A 13,981-nucleotide genomic window follows, 5' to 3' on the forward strand; every position below is an offset into this window, starting at 1 on the left:
GAGAGAGAGAGAGAGACAGAGAGAGACAGAGAGAGACAGAGAGAGACAGAGACAGAGACAGACAGAGAGAGAGAGATAGAGAGAGACAGAGAGAGACAGAGAGGGAGAAAGAGACAGAGAGAGAGACAGAGAGACAGAGAAGGAGGGAGGGAAGAAAAGAAAGAGAAGAAGAAAGGGGGAGATTGAGAGAGGAGGGAGAGACAGAGATGGAGCTTCAGAAGACAACCTAATGTTACCAAGAAGTCCCATTAAAGAGGCAGAAGGAGTACGGAGCCACCATTACTGTCATTGGGAGAGACCATGAAGAGACCCCCCCCCCCCCCAAATAATCCTAGGTGGCCAAGACTGCATTTGTTGGAGTTTGTTGTTCGGTTGTTTTTCGGTTGTATCTGATTCTTCATGACCCCATTTGGGGTTTTCTTGGCAGACATACTGGAGGTTTGCCACTTCCTTCTCCAGTTCATTTTACAATAAGGAAACTGAGGCAAGCAGTCTAAAGCTAGATCTGAACTCAGGAAGAGGAGTCTTCCTGACTTTAGGTTCAGCGCTCTCTCCACTGCGCCACCCAGCTGCCCTGTTTTGTTGGAGTCCTGATTCCCCAGTGACAGTACCAAGTTTACCTTAGCCAAGAGAAAAAGGGGAAGAATCACCCTTATCTCAGGTCTAGTCATCAGAGATAGCCCTTCTCTCACCCCAGCAGGTTTCTAATAGAGCAAGTCCAGAGGCATCTCTTCTGTGGGTATCCTGTCGGCGAGCTCCCAAACAATGTTCTGCTTTTACCCCTCCCTTCCCCCCCCCCCCCCCGATGTGGGAGTCGAACCAGAGCACCCCCGGGGCCATGGGAGTTCCTTCCAGGTTGCCAGCCTGGCCAGCGAAGTGTGTCAATCTTAATTACAGGTTGGCAGGAGCCTCCGCCTTGGCCGAGCACAAAGACAACGAGAAGGGTGTCTGGTGACATTCTTGAAGGGATGGCGTGACCTTGGGTGGACTCCTTCTAGCCGTGCGTGGTCCTCGTTTGACCTTGGGCAGCTGCTTCAGCTCTCCGTTCCCGGCTCTGTAAAATGAGAGGACGGACCGAGGCATCCTCGACATTCCCCTCCAGCTTTAAATCTTTGGTCTGGGGATGGGGTCGCATGATGATCTGGCTCTGCGTTGGCGAGCCTACGGCACGCGTGCCGGAGGGGAAATGCTCCCTCCTCCCTCTCCTCTGCCAGCAGCCCGATGGGAGCACTTCCTCCCTCCCTCCCTCCCCGGTCTGGGGTAGGAGGTGGCTCCCATGGGGTGTCAGGGTGCCGCTTGGGCACTCGGCCTCTAAAAGGTTCGCCATCACTGGTTTAGACCAAGACCCCAGTTAATGGATTTTGTGGGTGGTTTTATTTTGAGGAGCCTGGTTCTGGCTGTGATGAGTGGGCTAATGGTGGAAGGATGAGACTTGGGAGTTGGAGGATCTTTGAATACCAGCCTGACCTCTTCAGCCATCACCCTGGGGCCCGATGACCGCTCCACAGCTTCAGAAGACCCAAGAAGGGAGCTCTTTCTGGTCTTGTGGTCCAATGGTCCGGTACTGGAAACTAGCAGGATTGTAACCGTGGAAACAAGATCAATGACGAGGCGGAACGATCTGTCTTGCCGCAGCTTTCTGAGGTCCTCGGGAAGACCTTTCCATCGGACCTACGGCGGAAGCCTTCTGTGTGTCGTGTCCCCCTCAGGAGCTCCTGGAGGGCAGGAGCGTCCTGAGGCTTCTGTTGTCATCCCCAGCACTGGGCAGAGGGCTTCAGCCGTGGGTCATTCATTCACTCGCTCCCCCCTTCATTCCCTCCCTGATCCTCGGCCTGGACCCGTGAGATGAGGAGTGTAAGAGGAAAACCCCCTTCCCAAGCGGGCCAGCGCCTGCTCTTGGAGGGCAGTCTTAGAAGGCCGCCCAGAGGAGGGCTGGCGTGAAAAGAAGGGACTCGGCTTTGTCCTCTTTCGGGAGCATCTCGGTGACCCACAGCAACGCCCTGCTTCTTCTTCCTGCCTCATTCCGGCCTCGGCCGCCTGTCCGTCTTCAGAGTCCATGTGGACGTGTGCTTGGCACCAGTGGCTCAGCTCCACGGGGGCTCCACAGAGGCGTCCTTCACCCACCGGGGCTGATGGGCAGAACTCTTCCGAGTGACCGAGGCTCTCACCGACGAGCCGGATACAATCTGGGCCGCAGAATTTGCACACAGGTCCCTGGAGGACCTCATCCTACGTGGGAACTTCCGTTTGGATTTGTGATACGGTTGTTGTTCCATCGTCTCAGTCATGTCCCACCTTCGGGACCCCTTCTGGGGTTTTCTTGGCAAAGATCCTTCACTGGTTGGCCATTTCTCTCTCCGGGTCATTTTACAGATGAGGAAACGGAGGCAAACAGGGTGCTCAGATTATCACACAGATAATAAGAGTCTGTGGCCAGATTTGAACTCAAGAAGCTGCCCCTCCATTATGGCAGCAACCATCTTTGCGGAGAAAATATCTCCTTTTTTTGACAACCCATTTCCCAGTTAATGGAAAACAAAAATTCCCTTTTTTTGTTGTTTTTTTACACTCTCCTGGATCACATTTTTATCTTGAAGCGGAAGATTCTTCAGTCTCAAGTAACCCAACGTCCGCACCTCCCGTGGATGTTGTTGGCTTAGTATTTTCTGATTTCAAAACTCCTGTGATAGAAAGCTGGACTTGAGGTGGGGAAGCCTTGCATTCGAATCCTGCCTCTGCTCCTGAATGAGCTGTGTGACCAAGGGCAAATTCTTTGACCTCCCTGAGCCCCCATTTTACTCATCTGTCCAATGGGTATGAACATGCCCTTGTGCCTAGCTCCAGGGCGACTGTGACTCTCAAGACAGAGGATGCACATCAGATTCTTGGTGGCCCTTCAATGGCCAGGCAAATACTAGCCCTTCCGATGAGATGCTCCCAATCCCACGTCTCAAGGATTCTGGTGGCAGCTCCCTCCCTGGGTATACGCATTGTGGGACACAGCCGCTATTTGAATGGGAGGACCTGAGTTCGAGTCCCGGGTCTGCCCCTTGTTGATGTTCGTCCTGTTTTCAAAGCGACACCTCGACATGCACGAATCAGACGGAAGCCGGGCAGAGCTTCCCCGAGGCGCCAGCCTCCTCCTCTCTTCCAGAGTCATCGAAAGACAGCGGCAGGACAAGAGTCCCGCCTGGCCGCCTCCTCAAGAGCCTGGCTACGAACTCGCTTAAAAGCGGGCCAAGGGGGTTCTCGGTGGCCCACTCTGTGTACCCCTCCGTGTCCGCAGAGGCCCCGCGGGCTAACGTGTCCAGCCACCAAGCCCTTTGGGGGTCCCGACTCTGCCGTTTGGGGGACCCCTCGTGATCCTGGCTTCTGGGAGCGCCTGGCAGGCCGCCATCTTTGTTGTGGCTGCACCCGAGCCTTTGGGACCCAACGCTGGCTGTGGGGCTTTCCAGCCACTTCCTTCCCCTCCGAGTGCTCTTGTCTGCCAGAGCCCTGACCTCTGTCTTAGAACTATAATCGGCCCTTGCTTCCAAGGCAGAAGAGCGTTAAGGGAGAGGGCCATGGGGGTGAGGGGACGTGCCTGAGGCAGATTCGAACCCAGGACCTCCTGTCGCTAGGCCTGGCTTTCCATCTACTGAGCTTCCCAGCTGCCCCTTCAGGCACATGTTGACAAAGACGTGAAGGCTCAGCATGGATGCTCAGGTCAGGCTGCCGGCGATGTTCCCGGCTGACCTCGGACTCCTCTGCCTCCGGCCCATCCCCAAGTTCTGAATCTTCTTTACGGCATGGCTCTTCGGGCTGCTGCTCCGTCTTTCCCACTAAAAAGCTCCACATTCGCCTGAAGATGCGGCGCTCCCATCGGGCAGGACACTCTGGGCCAGCTCCAGCCCCGTCATGTTGGTGGGGGGAGTCAGGGCCATTGGCATTTGCTGCCGACGCGCCTGCTTCTTTCTGTGCCCCCTGATGTTCCTCCCACACCGGAAGGACTCGCTCCGGTGACTTCAGGGCTGGCCATTTTTTCTCCTGAATCAGACCACACGGTCTCTCAGGGAAGAAGATCTCACATCTTTGACTCTCTGGCTCGCCCCTTCCCAGCCCCCCAGCACTGTTGTGAGAGGGGGTGGGGTGGGGTGCCATGAACACAGTGGGCTAGACCTGAGGTGGAAACTGACTGCGGACACGCCGAGACCCTGGCCGAGTCACTTAACCTCTGTCGGTCTCAACCAAAAAATAAGGAAAAGAACAGCATCCGCTTTGTGTGCTGGGAGGAGCAAATGAAATACCATCTGTGAAGTGCTTTGTGAGTCTTAAAGCCTCCTACAAGAGCTCAAGGTTGTCCGCAGGAGGGTTCTTGTGGCGGGGCCCAAATGGCGCCCCGTGCAGAGCGCCTTGCGGACCCCTTCCTTATACGGCAGCGGTCACAGGGGTCTGCAAAGGCGTCACGCCTGGATCTCACTCCCTGCTTCTCTCCAGCAGGTGCGATCCCCCGTGTCCTTCCAGGCTCGGCTCAAACACCCCCTTTGGTGCGGAGCTTCCCCTGATCCACCCCCAGCGCGCCCCGTGACTAGGGGCCCCACCTGGGCTCTACATCAGCACTGTCGGGCATACACATATATATGTAATTATACATGCACACACATGCGTGTGGGCCTGATACTGCCTTCATACTCACTCAGCTTAATTTAAAAAAACTTGGAAAGACCTACAGGAAGAAATGAAGAAGAAACCAAGTAGAACCAAAAGAGCCCAACTCACGGCTACAGAATTAGTGTTTGCAGAGCGACTGATGAATGTCTGCTTCCAGAGAAGGAGATGACAAATAGAATCTCTGTCTGTCTGTCTGTCTGTCTGTCTGTCTGTGTCTCTCTCCCTCTGCTTCTTTGTCTCTCTCTGTCTCTCTCCCCCTCTGTCTCTGTCTTTGTTTGTGTGTCTCTCTTTTCCTTCCTCTCTCTCTCTCTGTCTCTCTCTCCCTGTTCATCTGTCTGTCTCCCTCTGTCTCTCTCTGTCTCCCCCCCCCCCCCATCCCCTCTGTCTGGCTCTCTCCGGTTTCACATACATGCACTCAGTATCTCCATGCGTGTCCCCTTGGCTGGGCGGGTTTCACTGGCCGTGCACACACTCACTCTGGCGCTCTCTCAGGACACGTGTGTGCACGTGTGTGTCCTGCTGCCCCCGCAGGGACGCTCCGGCTCTCGCGTCTCTCTGGCAGCATGACTTTGTATGTAAGTCGGGATCCCGTCTGCACGTCTAACTTGTCTGTGTTCAGACTCAGGCGGATGCTGCAGCGTCAGGGCCAGAGCGGAGCGCCGGGCCCGGCAGGCCGCCGTCCCCCTCGCGCCTCTCCCGCCCGGTCCTAGGCACCTACAGGAGCCGTTGGCGCTTTGGCGCTGTGAGACGCAGCTCCCTCTCTGCGCAGCGGCCTTTGGGGCTCGGACCTCGGCTTCGGCCCGGCTCCCCGCCGACACGAGGCGCTTCATAAAAGCTGAACAAGGACTCACCGCCTGGCATGGCTTCCCCGGCTCGCCACAACCCGGCTGGCGGTCCTGAGGGAGGCCGGCGGGCTCATTACCTGAGATCATGGCCGACGTGTTGCCGGGGGGCTGCCGCAGCCAGTGGACAGCAGAAGACGCGTTGCCGCCGGCGCCCGGCTCTTTCCACTCCACCAAATACTCCTTGACAGCAGCGGCAGCCGGGCCAGGAGGCTCCCAAGTCAGCCTGATGCCGTGCGTCCCCTGGGCTTGGGCCAGGACGTCCCGAGGAGCTTGAGGAAAGGAGAAAGCAGAGACAGAGCGCGTGAGGCGGCTGGGACGGCAGCTCATTCCAGCCAACCCGGGGAAGAATTGGGGTTCGAATCCCAGAGGGGGCCCTTTGGGCTGCCTTCTACGGGCAGAGGAATTCCCACCATTCCAGGCCCAGCTTGAAGACGCGCACAGAGGGGGCGTCTCGCCCGTCCCGGGGCAGCCCAGGGATGACAGCAACGTCCTTGTGGGGAGCGAGGAAGGGTTTCCTGGCACGGAGCCTACATCGCCTTGGCGACCGCAGCTGCCCCGTCCAGAAGGAATCCTGGCCCTTCTCTGTCCCCCCCGGGGCCTCGGACCCGGCTGACCCCCTCCCAGCCTCTCCTCCAGCATCTCTTCTCGTCCCCTTTCCAGCCCCTTCTTCCTGGGACCTCCTACCGAGGGCCACTCTGAGTTCTGGACTGACATGGAGTCCATCCGCACCACAGAGCTGACTTCCGGGCAGCCTCCGGCAGAAACACCCCCAAACCCCGATAGCTGGCTCTCGCCTAAAGCCTTTGCTTTTAGGCCCCCTCCCTCCCCTCTGTCCCTCCCAGAGACCCATTCCTCGATGTCGGGCCTCCTTCAAGTCTCTGCCAAAAAGCAGCCTTTCCGGATCCCCCGTGATGCGGATCCCCTGCTAGGCCTCCATCTTGGCCGCCCAATGGTCCTGGATGTGGCTCTTCTTTGTGCCTCGTCGTGGGGGTCTCCCCCATCCCCCACCCTGACTTCTCCTTGTGCCCCAGGACTCGGCACCGTGTCGGCACACGGTGGGGACTTAATAAATGGCCATTGACTGACGAGAGAGAAAAAGAAAAGGTTGTTCAGGCCGCCTAACCAGCCACGGACAAAGTCAACACTGGCTGGCACGATCCGCTCCCGCCTCCACAGGGAAGGGGCGACGGGCCGCTCAGCTCCTCCTTCCTTCTCCAGGACCCGCTGCACGCCCTTTCCGCCATTGCGTGGGGACTCTTCCCATGGACGTGGCTGGCGTTCTCCCGCCTGCTGTCTAGCTTGCATCGGCTCATGGGAGAAGGCAGGCGATGGGGAAAGGAACGGCGGGTTTGGAGTTAGGAAGGCGGGCGGCGCGGTGCTGCTGCGTGGGATAAAGCGCCTGGCCCGGAGCTCTTCCTTGGTCCAAAGCCTCCGACTTCCTAGGCTGGGCAAGTCACTTCACCCTGTTGGCCTCCGTTTTCTCATCTGTAAATTGAGCTGGAGAAGGCCATGGCTGTCCCTGGAAATGACCCCAATGGGCAACTGCACAACAAACAGACATTGGGAAAAGAATGTTGGACTTGGAGTTCCAAAGATCCGTGTTCAAATCCTGACCCTGACCCTTCCCAGTGGGAGGGGGGTCATCGTGAGTCATTCTTTCTTTTCCTTTTTCTTTTGCCCTCCTCGCCCGAATGTCTGAGCAATGATGGTAGAAAATGCTTCCTGGATGCCTGAGCCCTGGAGGCTCACATGCGTGTTGACACGGCTGCGGGCAGGCGCTGCTTCATCACTGCTTGCTTGATGAACGGACAAATGTGGGAGAAGCTCCAGCAGCGCCCCGCTGCCCCCCGGGCATGGAGAGCCCCCCCTTCCTGCCCAGGCACGTCTCTCTCCACTCTGACTGAGCGCCCGCGCCGGGAGCCCCCCCGGCACTCTCTCTGCACCCAGGCACGTCCCTCTTCAGAAATCCTCCCGAAGACTCGCCTGGGATGTCCCGGGCTTGTTCCCCGGCTTTGACCGCTCGGCCCTGCCCCGGCCCCGGCCCCATTTCCCCAGCCGTCGCCCAGCCTTCCACTGCGGACCGGGGGCCGGAGCTGCCCTGACTAGCTCCGGGACCTTCGGTGGCTCCAGTTTTCTCTTCTGGAAAAGGGACGAGCCGTCCTGTTTCTGCTCCTGTTCTGAATCTGTTTCCCTTCGATTTACATTCAGAAAGTCCTCCCATCGCGGAGCCTGCCCCGACGTTCCAGCCTGATTCCACGCCGCTCCCCTTCGGGTCTCTTTGGTCCTCCTGAGGGTCCTTCCACATAGCTCTCCATCTCTTGCCTCCCAGACGTGGCCCAGGCTATTTCCTCTGCCGAGAGGCCCCCTGTCCTACCTCGATGTCTCAGGATCCCCGATTTCCTTTAAAACTCGGCTCAGGGCCTGCTTCTAGGGAAGCCTCTCGTGGCCCCCTCCTGGCTGCTGAGGCTCCCCCGGATGCCCCTGCAGTTAGGGGCTCCCATTAGATCCATGAGCCGAGGGGCCAGGCGGCTACCTCGTCTGTAGGAAAAGGAGTCAGTGTGGGTGTGGACTGATGTATCATCATGCCCCAGCTCATGGGAGAAGGGGGGCCTCTGCGGTGCCCCCTAGAGGGATCCGTCCTGCCACGGACCATTCTCTGCCAGCACAAAGTCTTTGGCACGTGGCCCACTGCCTGGACCGGCTCTTCTCTTTCAGCCTGGACTATACCCCCTTCCCCTCCCCTCCCCAGTCCTCTCTGTCCTGGGCCAGACAGAGCTCCCCAAGGAGCAGGCCGGCCCCACCATTTTCCCTTCCAAAGGCTCCCAGGGCCACGAAGCCCCTCGGCTTCCACAAACGGATTTCTTCTTCCTTCAACTTCCCATTGTGCTTGTTCCTTCTCTTACTCACTCAGGAGCCCTGGTAGGATGGGGAAAGGCTCCACTGAGAGGAGAACCCATTTGAATTCCAGGTCCAGCAACTGGCCCTGTAGCCTTGGGCAAGGATTAAAAAAAAAATTCAAGGGTTCAAAAAAGCCTGGGTTCAAGTCCTAGACTCTTCGGCCTCCAGAGTCTGCCAGCTGCGAATCCATCACCCATCCCAAGAAGCCACTTCATTTCTGTAAAATGGGGATGGTGGCCCTTGGCTTTGCGGGCTTCATAGTCACTGTATAGCCCGCTGTTCTTAGTGGGTCTCTCTTGTGTTCAGGTTGTTCAGGAATGCGTCTTGGCTCCCCTCCAGGGTTCTAGATTTTACCTTTGGAGACAACTTCTCGAACCCTCTGAGGTGGGGGAGTCGGGGTAAAGGAGAAGCAGCAGCGGCTGAGCCCTTCCCACTCAGCCAACAGAGAACATTTCTAGGGACGAACCAACATGGAACACGAAGAGTCGGACCCGACTGAAAAGACTGAACAACAAGGAATCTCTAAAGTCAGCCAGGACGATGGAGAAGGGAAGTGATCTGTCCGAGGCCATGTGGCTGGGAAACAACTGGAGGGCGATGGGAATGTGGGGACCCTGGGTACGAGCCCTGCACGGGGGCCGCTGCCACACACCGCCTCATCCCAGTACAAGCCAATCCTGATGGGGCAGCTTCCATGTTCACCCGAGCAAGGACTGCATTCAAACAGAATGGGCTGGGGTTCGAGTACAGGGGCCAGGAGGGTGCCGGGTCACCCCCTCAGACTGGCTTCCGGGACACTAAGACGGGGGGCATCGTCTCTCCCAGGAGGGAACATCCTAATGGCAAAGGCTGGCCGGGGCTGCGTCCTACCTTCCCTGGGCTGGCGGGGGATGAAGATCCAGGCGGGAGGGGAGCAGCCTTTGGAGTTAACAGCAGAAACAGCCGCGGCATAGTCCTTCTGGGGCACCTCGGTGGTCCAGTACTTGTGCACGGTGGAGTTCTTCAGGGTGGGCAGCTCGGCCGAGCTGGGCATCTCCCGGACCACCACCTGGTACCGGAGGATGGTGCCCCGCGCTTCTGCCACGCTCATGTTCTGCAAAAACAAACCAAGGCCAACTTTTAAACAGAATAAAGGTGAACCTGGAAAGAAGAAGAAGAGACGCGTCCTCCTGGCTGAGGGTCGGCTCTCTGCTCCGTCTCCATTCAGCGCAGGTATCCCTCTCACGTCATGACTTCTCCCCATTGTGGTCCCAACACATCACGGAGTGGCCTACGCCATCCAATGGGAATTTGGGGGAGTTTTGGAGAAGACGCCAATGGCGCGCCAAGGCCAGCAGATAACACAGAAAAAGTTTAGAAACTCAGAAATGCGTCAAATCTACGCCCTAGGGTTGAAGACTATCAACAATGAATTATATTTAGTCGTGCTAGAAAGAGGCGCAGTCAACACCCCGTGAACGAAAAAGAAACAAATTCTGACTTCTCTGGTATGTCAGAAGGGCCCAACCGTTTTGCATGGATTTTCTAGACGGAGGGGAGCCCTCCAGCGCCCCCATCTCCCCCATGTGGAAGGGAGACTGGTGGGTGGATTGGGGGTTGTTTCCCCCCATTTCTACCCATAAAACCTATCAACAAAAAAAGGCAAGTCGGACCCTCCCTGGACGTGAGTTCATCATCCAGCCAGGGCAGCCCCAACATCCATGGTGAGGATGATCAACATCAAGGCGGGGGTGGGGGGTTAGGGGAAGGTACAGGGGCCCTCGGCGGACGCCTGCTGGGTCAATGATTGATCTCCACTCTCTGTCCTCTCTCTAACATACCACCGACCTCACCAGAAGCAATTGGGAACTGCTGAAGCAAGGAAATGGGCAGATTCTCGGGAACATTTCCAGGGCCTGCTGGGTAACGCGGGCTCGTCCAAGGTCTGATGAAAGGGAGCCGCGATTTCAGCGATCGGAGACGTTTCCCGGGGCGGTGATGGATCGGGCCAGGCTCGCCAAATGACTCTCTTCCCCTTCTTGGTGAGCAGAATTTCACAGGGAAAAGATGGGAGGAGATGGCGAAGGCGGTAAATAGGGTCGGGTCATTGAAAAGTCGAGTTCCAGCGCTGGGATGAAGGCCGTTATCTCACGTGCAATCTACCCCCGACAGAGTTGGAAGACTGGCCAAGCTCGCCCTACCGGACTTGTGAAACCGGCGCCTGTCACGGGCCATCAGGAAGCTGGCTCTGGGGCCGGCAGGCACTCGCCCGCCTGAGGTTCTCGGAGACAGCATCATTTGTTTGGTTAAGAGAAAAAGGAAGGGCCACGGCGCAGTGAGAGCGGAGGAGCGCGCCCATTCCTCTTCCTCCGGGCTCGTGGCGCTGAGCTGGGGCACCAGAAAGGGTGCCCGGGGCTGCCGTGCTGCAGGAGCCCCAGCCGACCTTCGCCCACCAGGGAGAAAGATGCCCAGAATAAGCTCGTCAGGCAGGACGGGGAGGCTCTCCTGCCCTCGGGCGCTCTTAGTGCAGTCTGAGCCCCAGAGTTGGGCCGTCGGATCATGCCACGTTGGTTCAAGGAACTGGAGATGGTTCACCTGAACAGAGAAGCCTGGGGGTGGGTGGGAGAAGAGATCTCTCAAGACCCAGAGGGTCCTCCTGGGGAGGAGGATAAGCCTTGGGCTATTTAGGCCAAGAGGCAGAACTCGGAACCACGAAGGGTGGTGCAAATTTGGCCTTCATGTTGTCAAAAACTTCCCAACGATTGGAGCTGCCCAAAGAGCATCCAGGGCCAGCTGGGGAGGTGGTGGGCTTCCCCTCCCTGGGGGTCTTTAAGCAGAAGCAGAGACCCGGGGGGCCAGACGCTGCCCTGGACACTCACTCCCTGGAGGAACCCCAGACCAGGGACTTCAGACCTTCTGCCTCTCTGCTGCTCACGGGTCAGAGGAAGGGCTTGGACTTGTGTCTGTCCGGAGGATTCGTCCCAGGTCCAGATCGATGGTCCCAGGTTCTCAGAGGGCGTTTGCGGGTGGCTACGGGCGAGACAACCAAGGCCCGAGCTCTCTTCCATCTCGGAGATTCTGTGACTTGACCCAGGCGTCCACAAGGGAGCCCGGACCCCAGAAAGAGACGCTTGCAAATTCAAGATGCCAAAATTGAGGCAAGTCACTGCTTTGTGCAAAGATGCATTACCAACGAATTAGAATGAATCCTATCGACTCATGTCCTTTCGAGCTGACTAAAGCTTGCCCTCATGATAATAACAGCTAGCCTTTAAACAGCACCTACTGTGTGCCAGGTGCAGGTCCTCATAACAACTCTGAAAGGGAGGTGCTATTATCATTTTACAGTTAAGGAAACTGAGGTAGATAGTGGCCAAGTGACTTATCCAAGGTCAAACAACCAATAGGTTTCTGATGTCAGATTTGCACTCAGGTTTTCTTGGCTAGGCAGGTAGATAGTGTAGTGTATGGAATGCCGGGTCTGCAGTCAAGAAGACTTGTCTCTTCCTGAGTTCAAATCCAGCCTCAGACGCTTGCTAGCTGTGTGGCTCTGGGCAAGTCACTTACCTCTGTCTGCCTCAGTTTCTTCATCCATAAAATGAACTGAAAAAGGAAATGGCAAACCACTGCAGCATCGGTGCCAACAAACCCCCACACAGGGTCACGTAGAGTCAGACGTGGCTGAAGTGACTGAACAAAACCTTTTTTGACTCTGGGTCCAGCACTCCATCCACGGAACCGCCTCGCTGCACTCTCCTGGCAACTCTGCTCTAAGGGAAGCTACGCAGTCATTGTCCCCCCGTTGGAGGGCCTCCTTCTAAAGTGCTGCGGCTCAGACTCCTCCAGGCTCCCAGCCACGGGCAGACGTGGTCACTCAGACAGCTGGGATAAGGGAGAGTCCCCAGCCACAGCCATTCAGGATTCAATATGGCGGAGCACCGATCTTGGCTGTCTCTCCTGCCCACTACAGGCCCTGAGCTTCATCATCTGCTCTGCCCCGGCTCGTCCAATCTCCGAGTTATCCCCTTCTGCCTTGCTGGTGCACCCCGAGGATCCCGGGGCCTTCCCGTCTGTGCTGTGGCTGAGCTCCTTTCCAGCGTCAGCGCTCTGAGAGCAGCCATGAGCTCTCTTTTCTATTCCTATCTCGGAGAGTTGGCACATAGAAATATAATATAAGTGCTTTAAATGTTTTTTCATTCCTTCACTCATTCATCCACCCATTTATTCATCATCCAGCCATCTATCCATTCATCCATCCATCCGTCCATCATCGGTCTGTCCATCCATCCATTGTCTGTCCGTCCATCCGTCCATCCACTGTCTGTCTGTCCATCTGTCCATCCATTGTCTGTCCGTCCATCCGTCCATCCGTCGTCTGTCCGTCCATCCGTCCATCCGTCGTCTGTCCATCCATCATCCGTCCGTCCATCTGTCCATCCGTCCATCATCCATCCAAGACGAGTAAATGAAGGCTCAGAGTCACACAGCTAATTAGTGGTGGGTCCCACGGACAGAGGGGGCAGAGCTGGGACTCAGACCTGGGTCTTCTCACCTGCAAGTTCTGGGGTCTTTCCATTGGGCCGCACTCAGTGTGAAATTAAACGGCTGCTGCCGTGAAGAACGGAATGGTCCAGGGCATCATCGATTCAGCCACGAGGGACCTCAGAGGGCAGCGGGTCCAACGCCTTCTTTTCGTAGTTGAGGGAATTAAAGTTCAAAGAAAAGAGACTTGCCCAAGGTCACACAATCAGGAAGCGGCAGACTGAGAATCAGAACCCAGGTTCATTTGACTCCAGATTCAGCGTGCCTTCACCGTGTCACACGTACTGATAGGAATTCATTTTCCCCTTGTAAGTTTTAGCAGAGACGGTGTGACCATTAGGGTATCCTATCATTAAAAACTGGCTCCAGAATCAGAAACCAGTTTGAGACCCATCGTGGGGCTAGAGCCCAAAGATCTGGGTTCAAGCCCCAGCTCCAGTATCTATTAATATGTGACAGGGCAAGGTGCAAATTCTTTAAACCTCGGCTTTCTCGTGTGTCAAAAGAAGATTATAACACTTTCTCTATCTCCAAGAGTTTGGGGGGGGGAGAAGAAATGCTTTATAGGCCCCCCCAGGGCTATACGAATAGCAGTTATCAGCAGCCGCCTCAGTATTCTGGACAAGCCTCCCCCCAAACAACAACAACCCATCCACTGTGGAATCCAAATTAGCCATTTCCCACCTCTCCGGTTGCCACAGAAATGTCACAGAAGGTATCAATGCTCCCTCTAGTGGACGGAAGAAAGATTTTCTGAGAGCTCTGACAGGCACAATCCGAGAGGACCCTGATGTTATCCAGGTAATGGAGTGGAGGAAGAGAAGGAAGGGGATTGGGGGGTGGGGAGAGAGAGAGGAGGAGAGGAAGAGAAAGGGAGGGAGGGAGGGAGAGACAGCGAGAGAGATGGAAAGACAGAGAGAGATGAGGGAGGGATGGAGAAGGGAGGAAGGGGGAGAGAGAGAGAGATAAGAGGGAGAGGAAAGATAGAGACAGAGAGACAGAAACAGAGAGATAGAGACAGACAGAGAGAGAAGAGGGAGAGGAGAGAGAGAGAGAGAGAGAGAGAG

At 56.6% G+C, this 13,981-nt stretch overlaps 1 protein-coding gene across 1 annotated transcript in view; it reads right to left on the reverse strand.

Annotated features, from left to right (window-relative positions):
• Window positions 1–13,981, reverse strand: part of IL12RB2 (interleukin 12 receptor subunit beta 2) — a 63,419-nt gene that overhangs the window by 14,984 nt on the left and 34,454 nt on the right. The window contains exons 8-11 of the mRNA XM_044674761.1: window positions 9,264–9,486; window positions 5,256–5,764; window positions 3,675–4,026; window positions 1,992–2,186 (exon numbers count right to left, since the gene is read on the reverse strand). Of these exons, the coding sequence (XP_044530696.1) occupies window positions 1,992–2,186; window positions 3,675–4,026; window positions 5,256–5,764; window positions 9,264–9,486 (1,279 nt within the window). The remainder of the gene's footprint in view (window positions 1–1,991; window positions 2,187–3,674; window positions 4,027–5,255; window positions 5,765–9,263; window positions 9,487–13,981) is intronic.

Source organism: Gracilinanus agilis, chromosome 4 (genome assembly GCF_016433145.1).
Source record: "Gracilinanus agilis isolate LMUSP501 chromosome 4, AgileGrace, whole genome shotgun sequence".
In the NCBI taxonomy this organism is placed as follows: Eukaryota; Metazoa; Chordata; class Mammalia; order Didelphimorphia; family Didelphidae; genus Gracilinanus; species Gracilinanus agilis.